Source organism: Anomalospiza imberbis, chromosome 11, assembly GCF_031753505.1.
Source record: "Anomalospiza imberbis isolate Cuckoo-Finch-1a 21T00152 chromosome 11, ASM3175350v1, whole genome shotgun sequence".
Classification (NCBI taxonomy): Eukaryota; Metazoa; Chordata; class Aves; order Passeriformes; family Viduidae; genus Anomalospiza; species Anomalospiza imberbis.
In genome coordinates, this window is record NC_089691.1 from 8,978,274 (window position 1) to 8,999,728 (window position 21,455).

Here is a 21,455-nt window from a genome sequence, read left to right on the forward strand (position 1 = left end):
ACTACCTGTCTTAAACCTTCTTATTGTCAATATTTCATCTTTTTTAAATACAGTGACCAGACTAAGGAAAGGAAAGGCAGATTGGTGATTAAATAATTAAATAGGTTTTCTCTGCAGAGTGCTGATAAAGGAGAAGAGATGATGATGTGCCTTGTGCCTTTTGGATATGTTGCATTGCTGCACTTTTTGGAGTTGGGCTTCTTATGAATAAAAGAAAATCAGTTCATTTGAGTGCATAAATAGTGTTTTACATAGTCCCAAAAGGCTGATGGTGCATAGCAGGCTACACATCCTCCATACTTTTCCCTTTTGAAAGCCAGTTAAAAAATGGTGGAGCCAAACTCTTCCTGTTGAAGAGTGATAAGGGGCAGTGGCCACAAGAGGTTTAGGTTGGACATTTGGAAAAACAAGTTAGGGTCTGCAGCGTTGATATAAATTATCAAAGTGGTGGCAGGGATTGGAGGTTTCCTCCATCCTTCAAGACTCAGCAAAGCCAAGGTGAATCTGATCTAGTACTGACAATATTCCTGCTCTGAGCAGAAGGCTGGACTGTAAGTCTCCAGGGATTCCTTCCCACTAGCATAACTATGTTTCTGTGAAGTGTTGTCTTCCAGCTGATGGAGTGTTGCTCTCTCCTCAGGTGCGACAGTCTGCTATGACCATTGTGCCGTCAGTAAAACTGGAAGATTTGCCTGTAGTAGTAAAATTCATCCTCCAAAATGTCAAGGCAGCAGATGCAGTAGAGGTACAGTATCCTTTTCATAATGAAGTGTGTATTTTCCACACCAGTGTGTGGTTTAACAGAGGGAAGTTGCTTCACACACACAGCTGTATGCTTTTATGTTTTCAAGTAAAATTTTAATATTGCCAGGGATCAAAGCCAGCCTTGCTGAGCTATCAAACACACTTTGTTTCATATGTTGAGGAAGCCTCAGCCTAAGCCAAATGAGTTTTGTGATTTGCCCAAACCTTTCAGGGAGACTTCTGTAAAAAAGAGTGTGCCTATGACATGGAAGCCAGTCTGTGCTGGTACACTGCATTTGAACAGCTGTCATGTTGGTAAACTTGCATGTCCCAGAATTCCTGAGGTTGTCATGTATCTTGCTCAGCTGCTAAACAGAATAAAAACAGTTCACAGCAATGTCAAGCAGATATAGGTGGGAATTTCACAGAGTAGGTCTTAAAAAATTCTATCTTTTGTATGGCATACAGGTGAAAAGTGTTGCTGGTTCATTTTCTAAGTTAAAAAAATGAAATTTGTGCATGATTAAATACTTGTGAATCTTTACAAATATATGAGTTTTGATTTGTAATTTTAGAGTTATTATGGGAAATTGTTTTTTTTCCTCGGCTTTTGTGTTCTTCCCTCATTTGTCACAGTGATTTGTATGTGGATTTGTGCTTTTCAGGTGATTTCTGATCTTCGTAAGAGCTTGGATCTGTCATCGTGTGTTCTGCCCCTGCAGATTCACAGTTCCCAGAAGAAGATTAAAAGCCAAGTCCAGGCCAGGTACTTAAATGAGTTTGCCTGATTCTCCAAGGATAGGATGAGGGAAGAGAACTTAAACTGTTCCTCTTCTAGTCTCTTTGGCACAATTGGCTACATACACAAGCCTAATTTATCCAGTGGAAAGGCACAGAGACCTTTATTCCTTCTTACTTGGTGCTAATACAATACATTTTTGTCACTCCTTGCCCAGCCAGCTTCCCCTGCCATGGATGTATTTCCTTTTGAGCCATCTGCCTCCATGTCTGCATGGGGATAAGCAACTTCATTTATAATAATGTTGCTACCAGTTTATCTGTTTTGCGTTCACTCCAGTATGTTTTCCATTGATTCTGTGACCTCTGTTTCCACCCTCTTGGGAAACTCCCTATCCTTGCCAGAGCATTCCCTCTGGACAATGGCTGCTTTAAGTAACTGCTGTGACTGCTGGATTGCCTTGCTCCTTCTGTGACAGTATTTGCAGGAACTGAGTCTCCTCTTTTATGATTTGCAGCTCTTCCCTGAGCCAAGTAACCACCAGCCAGAACTGTGTGAAGCTACTTTTTGATGTCATCAAGTTAGCTGTGAGATTTCAGAAAGATGTCTCTGAAGCATGGATTAAGGTAAGATACATGCTTCAGTCCTTGTTTCCTTATTTATTTAGGCTCCTTGATTGAGCCTCAGCCTTTCTTTTAATCAAATGTGGTATTAAAAGACAAATGTTAGCCCTTCATTTTACTGATACACATTTCATTCTGCAAGACAGGAAAAATGTATACCCATATATTGAGACTGAGCTATGTGAAGCCTTAAGGTGCTTGAAAATGTCCTGCTAGAAATCAGTATCAGCTAGTATTAGGCTAAATTTAATTTTAAATTGCATTTCAGTGTAAACCATGAGGCTGTTTCTTGTCCTCATTACTCAGTACTTCAGTTCCTTTCTCAAGCCTCATGTTATTGGAGAAAGTCCATTCAAACTCAGTTTTCACCTTTTTTTTTTGAATGCCTTCTGGATTCTCCATTGTTGGCAAGATCCAGTTTGCTGACTTTGATGTGTATTCTGCTGTAGAGGAGAGAAATCTGTGAACAGGGTGTCACAGACTTTTGGTGTCCACCTTTTTTGATTTGGTTTTGGGATATGGTATTGTACTGTAGCCTAACAGCTTCCTTGTTTTTTTTTTTTTCCTTCAGGCTATTGAGAACAGCACATCTGTGTCTGACCATAAGGTAATAGTTCTGCTCTCTAAGTGTCCTCTTCTCTTGGTTTCTCAAGGACTTTCTTCGTGGTTGTAGATGAAGAGATTTTTGTATTTGGACCAGAAACTTGCCAATGATGTTTCATGGATGGTTCTCTTGGTATTGGACTTGTTCCAAATATGACAAACATCCATTTTCTTTGGAACTCTTGGTTCATCCCTTTCTAATGTTAAGGGGCAGAGTTATCCTGCTTTAATTCTGTCCTGTTGTACTCATAAGGTTTTATTTCAGTTGTGACTCTTGGGACTTTCTGAGCTCTTTTTTTCTTCTCAGTTTAGACCTCCAAGTTTTGACTTGGAGTTATCTGGACTGTTCAATATTTCAGCATAATGAGTGGTGGTTATTTCCTCTAAAAGGTTCTGGATCTGATGGTTTTGCTGCTAATCCATTCTACAAACACCAGGAACAGGAAGCAAACTGAGAAGGTTTTGAGGAGCAAAATTCGATTGGGCTGCATGCCAGAACAGCTGATGCAGAATGCCTTCCAAAACCATTCAACGGTCAGTGCTGATCCTGCTTTGGGGCTCTCTTTTATCTCTCAAAGATCTTGTCAGATGATGATTTAGCCCTGTACTGCATTATTTATACCTTTCCAGTAATGTTCATGTACTTCTCTTATAATTTTTAGTCCAGATCAGTGTCCCAAGGCACATGTCCTCTGTTGTAACAGTCATGTGGTTTTTTGGAGTTGAGCTTTCCTCAGCATTGGATATGTTGAAAACAAGCAACAGTAATCTCCTCTTTCATGGTGTCTGTATTTCAGGTTATCAAAGACTTCTTCCCTTCAATCCTAGCCCTTGCTCAGACATTTCTGCACTCAGCACACCCAGCTGTGGTCTCCTTTGGCAGCTGCATGTACAAACAAGCTTTTGCAGCCTTTGACTCCTACTGCCAGCAGGTACAGTGTGATGGATGGCAGCTGTTTTATTTAGGTTTGCACTTTTTTCTGGAGTGTATGTCATGATCCTTTAGGGGACAGGGTTTCAGGCAGTTGGAAGCTTTTGGAGAGAGGTCTGTGCCAAAGAGCAGGCCAAGAAGAAGATGGGGAACAATCACAGCAACACTGATAGCAAGTGACTTCAAGCACAAAGACTACTGTGATTATCTGTACTTGTTCAACATAGTTCATATGAGCAGAGTACAGCAGATATTTTTCTGTTGATGTTTCACTGTGGTTCTTTTGGTGTCTTTTTCCTTAGGAGGTTGTGACTGCCTTGGTGACTCATGTGTGCAGTGGAACTGAGACAGAACTGGACATTTCTCTGGATGTGCTCACGGATTTGGTGGTGCTGCACACATCCCTGCTGATGCGCTATGCCACCTTTGTGAAGGTATGTGCATTTCTGGGTTTATACTAGATTTTGGGTCCCTTACACCACTCTGCCTCAGATCCAGAAGAGGCCAGTACTTCTCCAAAATAGAGGTATTGGAAAAACTTGTACCTGTAAAGCTCTTCTGCCTGGAGAAAGGCAGTGGTCAGAAGTGAAAGGTATCTTCTGTCAAAGTGTGAGCTGTAAGATAGGACTGTATGATTTTTTGACAGAGGAAATTCAGATAGACAATTCCCTTTAGCTGGACAATGCTTAAATTACAGGTATGAAATGTTGCCTACAATGGAAATGTTGTCTTTATTTACATGAGCTATTTCAAAACTTGGCAAATACCTGCCCCCTTTGTGAACTGCACGTTCTGTCTATTGAAAGGCTGACAGTATTTCAGCCAGTATTTGAATCCTAAGACAAAATTGCTTTCAGAGATGGAAAAAGACATCCTAAAACTTAAAAGAAGAAAGTACTCAGTGGGGAGAAAAAAATGGACTACTGAATTCTAAGAATCATAAGCAGGATCAGACCTGCCCAATTGCCTATTTCCAAAAGTAGTAAAAGTGGAGATTGAGGGAAGAGCTAAACAGCAAGGCAAGCATGTAACAGTACTTTCCTTGAACACTCCCCCATGTGGTGGTTTGTAGCTTAAAGACAGTTTATGTGGTATTCCCACACCCCTCTGATATTTTGGTGCTCCCAAAATATTAATTATTTAATATTAGTGATTTAATTATACATTGTGGGAAAGCTGTATACTTTTTGCTGTTTAGTTGGCTGATTGTTAAATGAAAATGACTTGCTTAATTACTTGCTTGTCAAATACTTTGAATCCTGTGACCAAACCTGTGATAGAAAATAGACAGCTGTCACTTGTCCTGAGCACTCCCAAAATGCTTATGGTAGCCAAATTATTCTTCCCATTCAGCCTCTGATAAAATGAAATCCCATAATTAAGGCCAGAGCAATAACCTGGCATTTATGTCTGGTTAATTTGAATGTAGCTTTTTCATGCGTGTACAAAAAAATTAATTATCTTCCCTGAGGCTGACAATTAATGTGTTTTTGAGAATATAGAAAGGGATTCTTGATATTCTGAGCTAGTTTGTGGCATCTCTTACAGACCATTTTAGACTCTACACAGAAACTGAATCCATGCCAGATCCGGAAGCTTTTCTACATCCTCAGCACTTTAGCATTCAGCCAGAAGCAAGAAGGAAGCTACATTCAGGTAAGCAGAGACACAACAGAAAGTTGTTCAGTCTGTGCCTTGGTTCTTCTGCTAGGTTAACTAAATACTGGCATCATCTATGAACAGGGATTGATATCAGGATAGCCTTGAGCTTAAAATTCTCCTCTCCCCAAGAGTCTTCAAACCAGTTTGTGGCTCTAGATTTTCCACCCTGATATCAAGGGCTTATCATGGTGACTGTGCCTCTCATCTTTCCCAGAAAGGTCCCCTTATTTTGCATGTCTGAGAAAGGCAGAGTTGTTAGACATGTTGTTGGAAGGTACTGATAATCCCTAACCTAACCTCCCAGTCAAAGTGGGACTGTCACCAGCATGGTGTCATGTTGATTGTTGCTTTGTCTAGCTGAGCCTTGAAGGTTTGCAAAAGTGTAACTTCAGTAGCCTCCTTGTGCTGCTCTGTTTCTCCATCACTTGGAAGCCGTCAGAAAACACAGTTCAGCTTCCTCCCTGAAATGTTTGTATTGATTCAGCCACTTAAATTCTGCACACCAGAGAAAACAAAGACTCTCTTATTAGAAAAGCTGAACTGCACAGAGCAGAGTACTGTGCTGTGAAGTGGTAGTACCATTCCACACCTCTTGTGCCTCTGGTTTAAACACAAGAAGCTGTCAAACCTGGTCTGTCTAAATCCACTTTCATCTTGCACAGGATACCCTGTGTGATTCATTTGCAGCATAACAATGGTGGTACCTTTGTCTGGATTTCTGAATTCTTGAGCATAGCAGAAAAAGAAATAATTCAAAGATACTTATTTCACAACAGAGATGTCAGGGTTTAAAATCTTCTCATTCATAAAGTTCAGCTCTTAGAAATTAGGACTGTTTGTCTTTCACTGAGTCCCTGTGTAGTTTGTAGTTGTAGGTATGTTTGGATATGCTAACTTGAGCCTATAAAGGAGAACTGCTCTTCCTCTCCTTCTGATTGGTCTGTGACATGTAAAACAGCATGTCTATAGCCATTTTGTCCTTCCCACTCACCCTGTTAAATTGGAGCTCTTCACTGCCAAAATTCCCAGTTGTATGGCAGGTTTAGCTCCTTTCTGAACTAGTTTCCTCAGTGATTTCCTCACCTCCCACCCTGAGTCTTATGTGTGACTTGTGAAAATTGCCTTGGCAACACACAGTGTGACTTTGCAGCCCAGGAGGACTTGCCATCAGGATGTTCTGCCTGTCACCCTCAGAAGTTGTGAAAAGAAGAGGAGAAATGTCTAGAATTTATTTTGAGCTGAGAGTTTGTAACTGTGGAGGTCCAAGGTTGGCAATTTGATTCTCATCCTCAGTGATACTGAAGACTCCAGGGGTAGGTCACCAAAGAAGTCAGTATCCTGAGAGCCAGCTTCCTCTTTTCCTTCTCTAAGTGTTCTTCTAAGCTGATGCCTCTTAGACATGAGGATCTCTGCAGGCAGATTAGGAGTTTTTCCTTGCACTGCACAGATTGTCTTTGGACCTTCACCACAAACTGCTCCATCCCTCAGCCTCCTGAAGTTGACAGTGTTTTGTAGTGCAGCTCTGCAGCTGCTGTTTGGGTGTGACAGGCTCCAAGACCATCTGCTGTTTTTTAACATACTCTTCTATTAATTATAATTGAAACCTGGACCAGCTACATGTTCTGTGTAGTAGTTAGAAAAAAGTCAAACCAAATCACTTTTAATGCTGCTTACAACCTTACTTGGAGTTGGGACCAGTATTTTCATAATAAATGAAATGTCAGGATGTGCATTCCTTAAGGTGTAATCCTAATACACCATCCCTCTGTAGCCCTTGGAGATGACAGTAAGTGAAGATGCCAATAGAACTGTGAGTGATGCACACAAGTACCTCTGTGGTGACATGGTCTGTGTCTCTTTTCAGGATGATATGCACATGGTGATCAGGAAATGGCTCTCCAGCACGGTTCCCAGCCACAAACAAATGGGGATTATTGGTGCTGTTTCCATGATAGGCAGCGTGGCATTAAAAAGGTGAGAGAAAATGTAGCAAAGATTAATTAAACACGGCTTTCAATTCAGGCCTGGAGTGAAACAAAGACAGGAGGGCATTGCCTGTGAGTTCATGCACATCTTGGGCAAATCCAGGAATTTAAAACTCTCTTTTGCATACTGTGGTGTTTGGTATTTCAGCCTGTGCATTGCTACTCACCTGCTGCTGGTCTCAAAGGCATCCCAAATTCCTTGTTAATGCCTATTTGTGGATCTCTTGACCACACTGCACGACCTGTTGCTTGGAAAAAAATTGAACACTGGTGGACTGACTATAGATCAGCTTCTGGCTGTAGGCTGAATAACCTGAGGTGCTCTGTGTTTGAGTCCAAGGAAGTCTGAAAAAGAAGTCCCAAACAGTACCAGGTCTTTTCCTAATGTGTTCCAAAGAAATCTTTTTAATGTGTAATTCTCCAATTTCTGGAGAACCTTGTGTGTGTGATGGGTTTTGCTGTCTTTTGAGTCTTCTGCCACAACAGCAAGGTTATCAATTGCTTCCAGGAATGAAGGAGATGCTGCTTCACTGGAGAGACCAGAGCTGAACAGTGAGCGTGATGGGCAGGTGGGTGCCAAGAATGGGGCAGTGTGGGACACGAGGGATATGGTCAGCAAGGAGGAGTGACTGGAAATGCAATCTTAACTGAAGTACTTTGTGAGTCTGGGAGATGGCTTTCCTGAGCCTGGGATTCTTGTACTGCAGAGCCAAGAGTCTATTAAAAATGGTTTTGGAGAAACAAAGGTGCCTGCTGGTGTTGCCTCTGCTACACCAGAACAAGCAGCACTGCAGCCATTTAGTGAAAGTCTTCTGTCCAGTTGTTATTTCAAATACAAAAGAAAGAAGCAGGACAATCTGCCTCAGTGAGCCAAGGGTGACCATGGCAATCCCCTGAGCTTTGGTAGCTGTGCCTTTCAGGCCATCCAGAGAAAGTAGTTCTGTTGCACAGGACTGGCCTAGCAGACTTTTTCCTTAGTTTCTGTTAAAGAACCTTATTCTCTGCTGGTGGTCTCTTTAAGACTGATCCTGGGCAGACTCTTTGTGTTATTTCATGGCAGAGGACACTAAAAGGCCCATGTTCCTTCTTAAATCTGTCTATTCAAGGATATTCACCATGGGTTGTTACTCTAGAGATGAAGCTTTGAGTATGCCTCACAATAAATTAATGTAAAAAAGGACTGAGGGTAAAAGCTTGAATTGGATCCATTTAGCTTACCCATTTCTGCACTGTTTTCTCTCCTTTCAGCTCTCTACCCTGCTGGACCTTGTGGGATTCTGCTGTGAGCAAACACCAGAGGTTTTGGCTCTGTACTACGACGAATTTGCCAGTTTGATTGAGAAGCAGAAGGGCAAATTGGACTTGCAGCTCTTAGTACGTTGCAGAGCAATTTGAACTTGATCACTTACATTAGTTCTTCAGAAAAAATGTTGTTTTTCAAACATTGGCAAGATTCGGAGTCAATTTGAGGATTTCACTCCAGTCTGGGAACTTGTTTTGTTCTGTGAGAGATTGGTCAGATATAAAATCCTCATTCAGCTCTCTTGGCTTTTTATGATTGTGGCAGATTCCTCATTAACAGGAATGTGCTCATGTGCTTTAACAGCTTCTTTTTTGTGAAATTTTACATGACAACGGGGAAGCCTTTTAAAGGAAATTAAGTGACATTTCAGAGGTGCTGTTCCTATTCACAGACAAAAATAGATTCTGAAAGAATTTTAAAGTTAGTATAGAAATTGGTTTCTGGGTCAGACTATTAAGACTACCTGATCCCTAAGATCTTGGAAGAGCCACAGTCATCAATGGTAATAATAAATGGTATTTATGGTGATAAGAAGAGGTTTGTGAAGGCCACTGGACAGATCTTTCTTCCTGCTGGGAACTCCTTTTACATGTGGGCTGCTTTCTTCTTCCAGCCAGCTGCTTTGCCTCTCTGCATCACTCTGGAATTTATAGTCAAGCCCACATCCAAAGAGCAGGGAAGAAATTGGTTGTGCACACTTAGCAGTGTTTCCTGGTTCTATCTCTAAAGGCATCCCTTGGCTCTCTTTGCAAGCCATGGGACTTCATTACTGTGATGGTTCCAGGATACTTTTGCTTGGCCTTATTTCTGCATCTTCCACTGCTGCTGTTGGAGCTTTCTTCACTGAGCCCCCTTTTTTCTTTTCTTTATAACAGGATGAGTTTGGGAAGAGTTTGGTGGAGGATTTTCCCAGTGACTTTGTGGTGGATCTCAGCCCCACAGTGCATGGGTATGCTAATCACAAATAAAGCATTGGTAGTGTTTCTGTCACTGAGAACTGAAGGTGCCAATAAGATGTTCTGTGTCTTTCCTTGCAGTTCATTCTTGTTCCCAGTGAAGTCCTTGTACAATCTGGATGAAGATCAAAGTCAGGAAGCAATTGCCATTAACCTCTTGCCATTGGTGTCACAGAGTGAGCTTGGCAGGGTCACTGCTGAAGCAAGTAACCAAAGTAAAAGGTATTTGACACTTATCTGTGGGATGGCTGCAAAGGTAAAGGAAGTGTTTTCATTTGTGTACTTCAGGTGCCTGACAAGGAGCTGGTCAGAGAATTTACCAATTTCCAGTGTTCTCCTTTTGATGTTAAACATACTCAGGTTGAAAGGCATACTCTGGCTGGGAGCTGGCAGTCTGTTCTGGCTTGGGCTGCTTAGGTGATCTTGGGTGACTCATGATGGCAGACAGTGCTAAACCCACAAACATGCAGTCAAAAATGAAATTTGACTGAAAAATCAGGGCATTGTCTTTGGCAAATGGAACAGGAATCATGTAAGATGTAAAAACTCTTAATTTAACAGGAGGACACCAAAGTTAAAAGTATCATAAAAGTCATAGACTTGTTAAGGTTATAAAAGGCTCTCTCTTTTTTTTTTATTTGCACTTGCACATCATTTGTAATTTATTGTCATAAGATTTTGTTGATATTTTAGTTGTTCTTTAAAAAGACATGATCAATTTTAAATGAGAGAAAATATAGCTGCTTTGCATGCATCTATGGAAAAATGTTCATTTTCATCACTCAGAATTGGAGCAGTGGCGCACTGTGAACATGGAAGGAGGTTTCTCCACTGCTCACAACTGTGTTGTGCACAATTTCTTACAGTTCCTTCTGAATTACTCAACTTTGATTTCCACCAGAAGTAAATCTGACCCCATTTTTTGTTCATTGCAGCCTTTTTATTGCCCTTACATGCTATTCCAGAGAACTGGTAATCACCAGTTATTAATTTGTGGGAGTTTTTTTCCAACCCACATGGTGCATTTCTGCTCTGTGTTGCTGGGACTTGCAAGAATCAAAATAGAAGGCATAGGCAAGGACACAGAACATAATGGAAAAGTGATGGGCATTCTGGAGATACATAAAAGATAAGACCCACTCCATTTCTTTTTTCCCCCAGGGCAGTGTCACCCCTGTGTCTGTCACCCTGTTTCCGTTTGCTGAGGCTCTACACTGCAGAACAGAACAGTGGAAGCCTGGAGGAGATTGATGCCTTACTAGGTATGGGAAATAGGCTTTCTGTAGAGTGTGGCTGCCTGCTTTGCTCCTGTGCCAGATCTGCACACATTTCCTCCAGCTGCAGGAGGGGTTGTGCATTTTGTGAGGAGGCTGAGATGCTCTGTGCCCACAAAGTGGAAGGGAGGCAGGGGAGACAGTTGTTCTCTCTGGGGATGGAGTGGCTGATGGGCCTTACTCCAAATAGCCACTGGAATAGATGCAGGCTTTGGTAAGAGGCTTGGTCTATGAAAAGACCAAAGCATGGGTAGCACACAGTCCAACCTATACTTTTCTTGCTCTGTGCCAGGTTGTCCCCTGTACCTGACTGACCTGGAGGTTGAAGGGAAGCTGGACTCTCTGTCCAAGCAGGAGCGTGAATTTCTGTGCTCACTCCTGTTCTATGCTCTCAACTGGTTTCGTGAAGTGAGTAGAGCCTTGTCTGCAGGTTCTGGAGTGGAGGGGTGAGGGAAGCCTAGGAGAGCAGAGGTTGGTCAGCCAGGAAAGGGGAAGCTGGAGGGGAAGGAATATTGTAGTCTTTGTTACCTAACAAAAAGACTGTGCTCCACTTTCAGAGAAGCTGTAGAATTTCCTTTCTTGGAGTGCTCTATACTCTCTGTTCTATACCTCTGTGAGCTGACAGAAGAGTAAAATGCAGTGCCTTCAAGCAGATTTGGACAATGTATTGGTCAGTGGGATTTTTCCTGCTGGGGTTATTCTGGTAACATGAGAAGGGCAGATTTGGTGCAATTCCACATTCCCAGTCCTGCTCTTCTCCCAGGACTGCCTCTTTCCTGGCAGACCTGGGAAGTGCCAAGGGATCTTCAGAGCCACAGGTATCACAGAACCTGACAATATGCTGTCTGCTAATTCCTCTTGTTCAATTAAGATTTCATCCATAGTTGTCCTATTGCTTTTTACAGATTGTACCAGTTGTATCCATAGACTTCTGAAGAGCTTTATTCATGCAGTGTAAACCTAGACACACAGGCTACTTGTGCTGTGTTGTGTATTTATTCAGGACTTGAGAATGTTATTAAGAAAAGAAAAAGTAGCAAAGTGGCTACAAATCTCCCTAATTCTTGGTTTGTATTTCTAGGTTGTAAATGCCTTCTGCCAGCAAGAGGATGCTGAGATGAAGGGGAAAGTTTTAACTCGATTACAGAACATCACAGAGCTGCAGAATGTGCTGACAAAATGCTTGGCAGGTGAGTATGAAACATTTGTACATTCTGGGCCTGTACCAGCTGTGAAGTGAAAGGGGTTGCTGTAGACATCAATGGAGGAAACAAATGATAACACATACTGCAGTTTTACAGTTCTAAAAGTTTGTGCATGGACAGCTATAATTTTCAATTTGACCAAATCCAAACTACTCTTCTTAATCACTTCCTCAGTGAGGAGCACACAAATTACACACTCTAGAGTCACAAGCACACAAACTTTAGCAGATCCCCCAAGTATTGACACTCCTTGTCCAACTCTCAGTAGCCTGCCCAGATCCCAGACACTCTAATCTGTTCCGCTGCTCCCCTACTCACTGCTATTCCAGCTCACTGCCCATTAGCAGGTACACAAATTCTTACACTTATCTCACCAATTCCACACTTTCACCAGGACAGTGAAATTTATGATACTTCCTTTAGGTATGTATCTGGCCTGTATGTTGTCATTCAGGAGTTGAGTTAACCAATTTCTACATTTTGGCTCTTTCAGCAACCCCTGGCTATGTCCCACCACCAGCTACTTTTGACTCTGAGGCCCCGGAGGCCGTACCATCCATTAATGCTGCTGGTCCAGCCAGAAAAAGGAGTGGTAAAGAAAATTTACATTGTTTAAGCAAACAGATGTGATGGGGGTTGGCTGACAGATTGCACTTGCGTGTGCCTAAAGCACTAAATTCTTTGCAAAGTCTAACTAGCTGGAAATTTTACCTCATCAACTGTTGCAGCTGAAGTGGAGATGGAAAAACATCCTACACCAAATAGGTGTTGGATAGTCTGTCTCCTTGGGAAAGCTGCTGCGTAGCATTTACCAGTGAAAATGCAGGACTTTCATTGACTGCTTCCACCTGCCAAAGTACTTTCTGCAGGAGCAAGTTCTGTCTTTGATGGGTTTGTGGCATCATCTGGTGCTGAATCTGTGGCTTGAGCTGCCTTGTAAACCCCTGAGCTTTAGGTCGTACCTAACCAATGTTGTGGGAAACTTGTCATGGCTGTGCTGCACAAGGAAATCTTTCCTTCATCCTTTTCCATTGCTAGCTCCCACAGAGAAGACAGAACTTGCCTCTCAGTTTTCAAGCTGAATCAGATTTGCTTTGTTCTTCCTGTCTCTAGTTCTGTTTCTAGATCAGATTTATTTCTAGTTTAGATTAGCATTTCCTGGGAACATGTCTGCCTTAAGCCAAAGTGGACAAAAATTCACATTCAATTCAGTGAGAACAACTGGAGGAGGCCACAGATAAGAATGCGTTTCCCTCCTGTGCCAAACCCATTGTGCAGGGTCTGGGCCTGTTATATAGGAGCATGTTGGAGGCAGAAGGAAAGTTTTGACTGTGTTCTGCAGACAAGAGATGGATCCATCACTTTAGATACTGTATTTTGAAGGAGCACTTCATCTATGGACATGTGCTCCATGCTATCTTAGTGCTGATTAAAGTCCAGCCTGTGCTGGCTGCAGGTGCTGCCTAGTGCTGAGCACAGTGTGTAGCCTTTGATTCTGAAGTTGCTTTTTTGTTGTTGTTTAAGGAAGGAAAAAGAAGGCTGATAGCAGCAAAGCTGGCTCTGCAGATCGTTCTCAAGCAGAAGACAGTTCTGAGGGAAACCAGCCTGACACCGAGCTCTCCGAGCTGGACAAGGTAGGTGTGCAGCCCTGGGGATTTGCAAGGAAGCCAGAGCAGGGAAGATGCTAGAGAAGCATAAACAAAAGCTTTGAGAGAGGGGTTGTTCATTCCAAAGTTAATCACAGTCAGTGGTTCAGTTCTGCTTTCTGGCACCTGCCTCCCATCAGAATTTTGTAAATTATCCCTGCAGAGGTCATTCTCCTGCAATTTCCTTTTCAGACTGCTGCTGACAGGGAGGCAGGAAATCCTCTGGCGCAGCTGCAAAGCTATCGCCCGTACTTCCGAGAGCTGGACCTCGAGGTGTTCACTGTGCTGCACTGTGGGCTGCTCACAAAGTCTGTCCTGGACACAGAGATGCACACAGAGGTGAGTGGAGCAGCCTGAAGCCCACACTGATGAGGCTTTGTGGAACAGCCTCTCTCAGGGACCCTGGCCCTCTCTGTTCCACTGAAGTGTGCGACGGGTTGGTGCCAAGATGTGTTGTCCAGGGCTGTGAGCCGGGGACCAGGAGAGCATTTGGCCCCAAGTACTTCAAGGCACTGAGAAAAAGAGTACTTTCCTGAGAAGAGCAGACATGTCATATAGTAATGTTAAAAACAAACTAATGTAAATATTGTGTAAAAGGTGAAAGATACTGTATAACATGCATAGATCTAATGGAAAGAAAAGGGCTTTAATATTGAGCACAGGTAAGATACAGGGTGGTAAATACACTAAGTACTGCCTGTCAAGAAGAATCCATGACATAAAGTAAAGCCTGTATTGCAAAAACTCAAGTGTCTCAAAGCATCAGGAGATCATAAACAGCACAAACGTGGGACTGGAGCCGTAGAGGTACTTTCAGTGAGCAGGGTGCTGTGTGTCACGTGGGAGCTTGTAAAAACTGCATTGCTATGGCTGTGGAAAATAGATGTGCTTAATTTTGTGAATACCCTCTTTGTAGGCAGGCTGACTCCATCTGGAGTCTCATTTTGTCAGGCTACAGCAAATGCATGAAATGGGAAAAGGCCATGGCAGGCTGGAGCACAGCCTGGTCTGCCCTTGCAGACAGATGTCTCTGTGCATGCAGGCCAACTGGAAGACAAGTTTGACAAGTCTCTTGGGCTATGTGGCATTATTTCAAAATACTTCTTGACTGTTACTCAGTTGGTGAATTTTGTGACTCTCTGGGCTTAAACCTCTTTTTATCTTTAGGAGCTTATTTCAAAGTCAATGTATAAATCTGTTCTTTCTCAGTTGTTAAGTTGTACTGATATTGCCTCAGCTGTTTAAAGCATCAGGAAGGCTTCATGCTTTGAGTAACCAGAACCAATGCCCCATACCTGCCATGGGGGAGCATAAAACCAAGCATCTACCAAATAAGTCCCCCCTGAGGTTAACTAGTCCAGGAGTCATAACTGGAAACAGGGTAACCTTGAGCTTCAAGGCACTACAGTTACATCTGGATCCTGGGATTGACTGTTCTTTTACTTGCAGGCTCGTGAAGTCGTGCAGCTGGGGCCTGCTGAGCTTTGCTTCCTTCTGGATGACCTGTGCTGGAAGCTGGAACATGTGCTGCCCTCGGGCTCCACAAGGAGGGTGCCCTTTCCAAAGGCAAGAACAGTAGCAGGCTATGGGTCCAGGCCTGGGCTGAGGCAGAGCACATCAGGGGCTTCCAGGCCTTTACTGAGAAATGTTTCTCAGAATTATTTTCACTTGTTATTTAAATGGAAGTGTGACACCCAGCTGTGTGCCAGAGCAGCACTTGCTCTTTCAAAAGTCTTGTGTACACTGCTCTTGCTGAAGTGTTCGCAGCATCTGGGTCTCTGCATGTCTCAGGAAGGGGTATTTAACTGAGGGCGTCTTGTAGCCTCAAAACTCAAGTGACCCTTTTCCTAGCCCTCCTGGGGAGACTGGCTGTGCTGTTCAAAGTTAGCCAGGCCAGATGGCTGCAGCAGCCAGCAGAAGCTGCTGCATCCATGTTTCTGCTTTTTCTGCATTAGAAAAACCTCCTGAGTTGTAGGTACTCCTTGCTGATGTCTTCAGGAGGAAAGTAAATGCATGTCCCACTGCATAAAACTGAGAAATGCACTGCAATTGGCTGGGCTCTTCATATTCATTGTTCTTTCTCCTTGTCTTTCTACCTATGTTAATTCCCACATGCAGAGACTGTCTTCTCTTAGTGTTTAAGTGTTGGATTCTCCGATCCAACCTAAATGATTCCGTAAGAGCTGTGTGTCAGACCAGTTTTATCCTTTTAGTCAAATGTTATCCACTTGTCTGAGTTGGTGGTGCTTGTTCAGCAGAAGCCACCTTTCCCACCCTGTGACCCTTCCTGACCCTGTATGGCATCAGGAATTGCACTGTTTGGCAGCAGTCTAAGATGTAACAATTGAAGTTATTCTCAAGAGAGGCTAATAAGGCAACTTTTATCTTTTGGGTTCGCTGCAGGAAAGAGGCAACAAGGATGCTGGCTTTTCCCATCTGTGTAAGAGATCTCCCAAGGTAGTTGCTATGTGTGTGGTTGATCTACTCAAGCCATTGTGTAAGCACATGGAGAACATGCATAACTACTTCCAGGTTAGTGGACAGCAATTTTTACCAAAAAAACCCTAAAGTTTTGTCTCCTGTAAAGATACTTTTCATTTTGTTTGGGGGGAAAAAGAGTCACTTTGTTCAGGTTTTTTAAACCTGAAGAAAATTTTTAAATGGAATTCATGGAAATGGATTCTTGTGCCATTATCTTTGTTTGGAATAGTGTTTATTGAATTATTTGTTCTGTATAAAAGGCAGCTGTACCAAATCAGGGTGCAGAAGATGAACCAGGAGTGAACATCCAGGAGCACCAGCTGATGTCCTCTTGCTACCAACTGCTGTTACTGACTTTTCGCTCCTTATTTTCTTGGTGAGTTTAACATAAAAAGTCCATAGTTGTACCCATTTATTGCTTCTTCTTCTTGTTTCTTTTCTTTAAAGAGTTTGCACCCTGCCAGGGGCCTGTCAGCCATGAAAAACAACCCACTGCAGTGGGTGGAGGCTTCTAAGCACTTCTTAGTTAAGCCAGGCTTCATTGCTTGATTCTGAGCAGTGCTTAAGCTGTAGGTGATGAAGCACTGAACTGGGTAGAATTCAATCAATGGCTTTTGGGTCAAGGTTAGCATAAGGGGCATAGTGGCACACCTAGCTGTGCAATTTCCAGTCTGCCTAGGGATCTTGGATTTTCTTACTCGTTCTTTCCCATTTCCTTTCCCTCATCCTTTGCTAAATTGTCACTGCCTGAATCCTGAGTGATGGAAGAATTTCTTTTGCCAATGAGAAAGGATGAATGTGTATTTCACTGGCAAAAAGCCAGTGCTGTTGATGCATTCAAGCTGGATTCATAAATATCCAACTCAGAAATGCTTGTGCAGCCTGCAGACTTCTACATCTGCTAACATAATCCAGGATAGTATCATAAAAGTTTTTTTTCTAAACCCCAGTTTAGATTTGCATGTGGAAAGCATTTTACCTTTGGTGTACTTCGTAAACAGTAGTAACTGCATAAAAAGAGATGTCTGAGGTTTGCCTCCTGTTGTCCTCTACTGGAGCCTGAGGGCCCCGATCCACTCCTGACCGTTCCCAGATTTGTCATTTCCTCTTCAGCCTGTGTGAATGTTGGTTGTTCCTGAGTCCACCTATCTTGTAAATCAAAGAACCTGGTCAGTTTTGTACTAGACAACTCAAGATCAATTTTGCTGTCCAGTGTAAAATCTGTTTTGCTGCAGGTCAGACAGCCATATATATTGGGGTGAGCTGTCCAGCCACTAAAATTCAACAACCAGATTTCAGCTCTTTTTACATTTGCGTAGTCAAGGCCTCTTACATTACCAATTGTTAATTAACCTGTGTGGTACAGGTGCACTTTATCATTACCAAGTCTACCTGTTCAGTCTATAGAATTGGCATGTGGATCTATTTGATTATTTCTAGCATACATATCCTTACAGACACTGAGACTTCAGATAAATAAATTAAGATCTCTAGAGTTTCCCACCTGTTAGGCTCCCACCAGCTGTTCAGGAGCTGACCACCCATGATCCCTGCATTTGCACAGCCACTGTCATTGTACATCCTGTGGTTAAGGTCTAATAGCATAGGCTTAGGACATGTGCACCTCCACTTATGGGAAATGGCCTCTCCTCACCAAGCTAGATCTGCAGTCTAACTGAAAAGTTGATATTGTTTGTGCTCAACGCTTTCCATTCTCATTGAGTTTTCAGTTTTTTGTGTCTCTTTATAACTTTCATATTGCAGGACTTATCTTGAGTATCCAGCTTCTCTATTTTTTATCTTGCCAAATAGGCTTAGATATGCATTTGCATCTGATATCTCTTCTGATCTGATGATGAACTGGATTTTTTTCTCCCCTCAGGAATGGTTTTTCTCAGCATGAAAATACTGACTTGCTGAGGTCAGCTCTCCAGGTGCTTGCAGACAGGCTAAAGCCAGGAGAGACAGAGTTTCTTCTTCTTGAGGAACTGATAAGGTAGAATCTGTATTTCACAAGGTTTGAAATGAACAAATTTCAGGGATTTTTCTCTGTTTTGTGTTGGCATTATGGGTAAATTTGTGTTTGGGAGCTCTCATAGAGACCACACTCACTTCAAATACAGCTTTGTATTTAACTGAATGGCAGTGTAGTCAAACTTCATTAAATGAGTAAAAATTGTAACATATGCATGAATCTGTGGATCTCATTTGTTTGTATGCTATTTGAGACAAGGAGATTGTAAGATTTACAGAAGGAATGGCTGTGTTCTGGAGAGTTAAAATGCTTACAGGTACAATAGGCAAAAGCAGTATATAAAGCTGTTGCTAGACTCAGAGTGGCTAGGGCTTGAGAGAAGTTTTCAGTGATTGAATTCCTGTGTATTGGTGGCTGATCACTCCTTCTTCAGAAGGGCACTGCCAGAGACAAAACACTGGTATATGGAGACCTTGGATCTGAGATAGTCTAATGCTTCCTTTTTATTTATGTGTGTCTGAGACATTACCCTGTCTGCACTTTTTTAAACTTTGCCCTTTCCTGTCATCCCCAGTGAGAGTTTTCAGTACCTCCTGAATTTCCAGCAGAGTGTTCCCAGCTTCCACTGTGCCTATCTCCTCGCTCAGCTCCTGATTGCCATTGCTGAGAAACCGATGTCTGGCTGGAAGAAGGAGAAAATGGGTAATGTGTGAAGACTCACTCATCTCAGATGAGTTTTTGTGTGGTCTTTGCCTTTTAAGGGAGAGATTTCCCTTTCACATCCTGGTAATCTTACTGGGTGAACAGTCCTAGCCATGAATAAAGGGAACAGCAGTAAATATATTGGATCCTCTTTGGTATTTGTTCTGCTGTGCCTCAGTCACATGCAGACAGGCAGACTCCAGCTTTCTCAGCTGGTGTTTTTAAAAATCAGAGCTTCACAACTTTTAGGAGTTTTAAGCATGAGCCTGCTGTTCAGTGTTGATACCAGTTTAATCACTGGGTATGGAGGTGGGTGATCATAGACTTGATCTGATGTAACTTCCTACTGTAAGTACAGATGTCTGGGACAGCTCGTTTCCAAAATTTATGGAAATGAGCTGCAAATACAGGGCAGAGAGAGGAAAACCTTTAAATTCTTAACCCCATGCAACAAATGTTTTCATTTAAGAATGCTTCTCTCATAGATTAGGACCCATTTTGTAAGATAAACAGCAGATAAAGGACAGACATGATTGCAGGGAATATACAAGAAAACTACTTGATCTCCACTTCAGCGCACACTGAAATAAAGACTCAAGGCAGTTGCCTCTCTCAGCCATTCCTTGTCATACTAAGACACCTCTAGAATTTGTCCTTCTCCAGTCCCCATAGCCACACAGAATTTTAAGTTCTCTCCTTCAAGATAATATTAGTATTTTAAACAGTCCCACATTGGGAGAATGACTGACTGAGAGAATGACTGACTGAGTGTGGCAGACACTAACCTATTTGAACTAATCATTTCCTGGTTTAAAACATTTCTGCAAGAGACAAGCAGATTTGTTAGCAGTTTTGATTTCAGAAATTTGTAGGCTTTAAACTTGTCTGTTCACATTTATTACTATAGTGCTGTGGCCAAAAGGCCAAGTCACTTGTTGGAATTCCATTTCTAGAAATTGATACCCTAAGGGTTGCATATAGCCTAATTAAAAACAAATAGATGGCACACTGTAGGAGCTGCCAAACAAATAGGGTTTAACTTAAGTTTGTCAGAAGTGGCCAGAGGTGGATCATGGATCTGATGTGAACAGGTAGTCCAGAACAGGAACACACTGGATGTGCAAATACTTTGTTATCATCATATATGTCCTTGCGGCCTTGCAGCTTTTTAGGGGAAATGCATTCTGACTTAGAAAGTTCAGGCACATGAGGGGTAGTGATACTGTGATCTTTCAAAGAATAATTTGAACATGCTGCTTTTATATGGAAGAAGGATTTCTTTTTTATTCTTCTTTCACTAAGTTATCTCTTATGTTTCCCAGCTTCCCTAGCAAAGCAGTTCCTCTGCCAGTCCTGGGTGAAGCCCAGTGGAGACCAAGAGAAGGGCAGCCAGTTCAACAGTGCCCTGCACACCCTGCTCTGGTAAGCCTCAAGCGTTCCCTCAGGCATGCCAAGACACTCTATTTTTTTAGTGATTACTGTTGCTACAGAGGAATGGCCCCTCTGAATCATAACCCTCATGCTTGCACAGCTTGGCCTAAAGCCCCATTTCTAAAGCACAGTTTCTTTCAAGGTTTGAAGTGTGAGGTCCACTTCACACTTCAAAGTGTGAAGTATGAGGTGAGCACCTTTCCTCATCAGGTCCTCTGTCACTTGAGTCAGGAAGTTCTCATCAATGGCCTCCAGGAGACTCCTGGATTGCTTATGCCCTGCTGGGCTGTTCTTCCAGCAGGTGTCACGGTGGTTAGTCTGCCTAACCTGCCCCATCAGGGTCTGCAACATGGGGGTACTCCTGGCTGTCTGTAGAAGGCTTTGTTGGCTTGTTCCTGATCCAGGTTGCCTCTAGCAGACAGCCATTTCAATGTCGCCCATACCGATTGGGTATTCTCTCTCATAAAGGGCAATTCCATCTCCTCCTCTTCCCAGCCTGTCCTTCCTGAATACTAAAATGAGGGAATACTGAATCCATGTATGTTTCAGATCATGGTAGCTTTTAATGGCATCACTTGTGACAGTTCGAAGTAGTGCTTTGTGTTTCCTGCATGTGGTTGCCTTTGGCAGGGAAGAGCTTGACAGTTTTAGGCCACATGTTTCAGGAAGGGCAGTGTTCAAGGCCTTGTGTCATTCTGTGTAGTATCTACTGATCAGCTGTGTTGGTTTTGGATTTAGTGTCTACCTGGAGCACACAGATAACATCCTGAAAGCCATAGAGGAAATCTCCAGTGTTGGTGTTCCTGAACTGATGAACTCTGCCAAAGATGGATGTTCTTCTACTTATCCTACCCTAAGCAGGTAATTGTAGCACTAGAAACTTTGAATTCTGTGATATACATAATGATCATTTCTGCTTTTAAATATTAGTTTTCTTATTTTGTGACCTATTGTGATTTCTTGTTGGTACTGTGGTGGCTACTCTGGACACTTGTAAACATTGTTTTGGCACTGTGCAACAGGTAGCATGGGGTAGCTTTGTGCCAAAGTGGAATGTCCTGTGCTTAACACGATGTTGAGTTTATTGCTGTGAGCCATTTTAGCTGGAGAATGAACTGCTGTCTGTCATCAGGTGTGTTGTCTCTGTGCTACTGTGGTGGTATAAAGCACTCCAAAAGTCAGCCTCAGAGGCCTG

At 42.6% G+C, this 21,455-nt stretch overlaps 1 protein-coding gene across 1 annotated transcript in view; it reads left to right on the forward strand.

The window, feature by feature from the left end:
* FANCD2 (FA complementation group D2) overlaps positions 1 to 21,455 on the forward strand; it is a 35,704-nt gene that overhangs the window by 8,151 nt on the left and 6,098 nt on the right. Inside the window, exons 11-36 of the mRNA XM_068201764.1 lie at positions 641 to 745; positions 1,410 to 1,510; positions 2,001 to 2,109; positions 2,678 to 2,713; positions 3,100 to 3,243; positions 3,507 to 3,641; positions 3,943 to 4,074; positions 5,189 to 5,296; positions 7,167 to 7,276; positions 7,796 to 7,856; positions 8,536 to 8,661; positions 9,466 to 9,539; positions 9,628 to 9,768; positions 10,708 to 10,808; positions 11,113 to 11,228; positions 11,902 to 12,010; positions 12,519 to 12,614; positions 13,550 to 13,659; positions 13,864 to 14,010; positions 15,121 to 15,237; positions 16,075 to 16,203; positions 16,413 to 16,528; positions 18,035 to 18,148; positions 18,702 to 18,829; positions 20,152 to 20,251; positions 20,999 to 21,121. Coding sequence (XP_068057865.1) covers positions 641 to 745; positions 1,410 to 1,510; positions 2,001 to 2,109; positions 2,678 to 2,713; positions 3,100 to 3,243; positions 3,507 to 3,641; positions 3,943 to 4,074; positions 5,189 to 5,296; positions 7,167 to 7,276; positions 7,796 to 7,856; positions 8,536 to 8,661; positions 9,466 to 9,539; positions 9,628 to 9,768; positions 10,708 to 10,808; positions 11,113 to 11,228; positions 11,902 to 12,010; positions 12,519 to 12,614; positions 13,550 to 13,659; positions 13,864 to 14,010; positions 15,121 to 15,237; positions 16,075 to 16,203; positions 16,413 to 16,528; positions 18,035 to 18,148; positions 18,702 to 18,829; positions 20,152 to 20,251; positions 20,999 to 21,121 — 2,888 coding nt within the window. The remainder of the gene's footprint in view (positions 1 to 640; positions 746 to 1,409; positions 1,511 to 2,000; positions 2,110 to 2,677; positions 2,714 to 3,099; positions 3,244 to 3,506; positions 3,642 to 3,942; positions 4,075 to 5,188; positions 5,297 to 7,166; positions 7,277 to 7,795; positions 7,857 to 8,535; positions 8,662 to 9,465; positions 9,540 to 9,627; positions 9,769 to 10,707; positions 10,809 to 11,112; positions 11,229 to 11,901; positions 12,011 to 12,518; positions 12,615 to 13,549; positions 13,660 to 13,863; positions 14,011 to 15,120; positions 15,238 to 16,074; positions 16,204 to 16,412; positions 16,529 to 18,034; positions 18,149 to 18,701; positions 18,830 to 20,151; positions 20,252 to 20,998; positions 21,122 to 21,455) is intronic.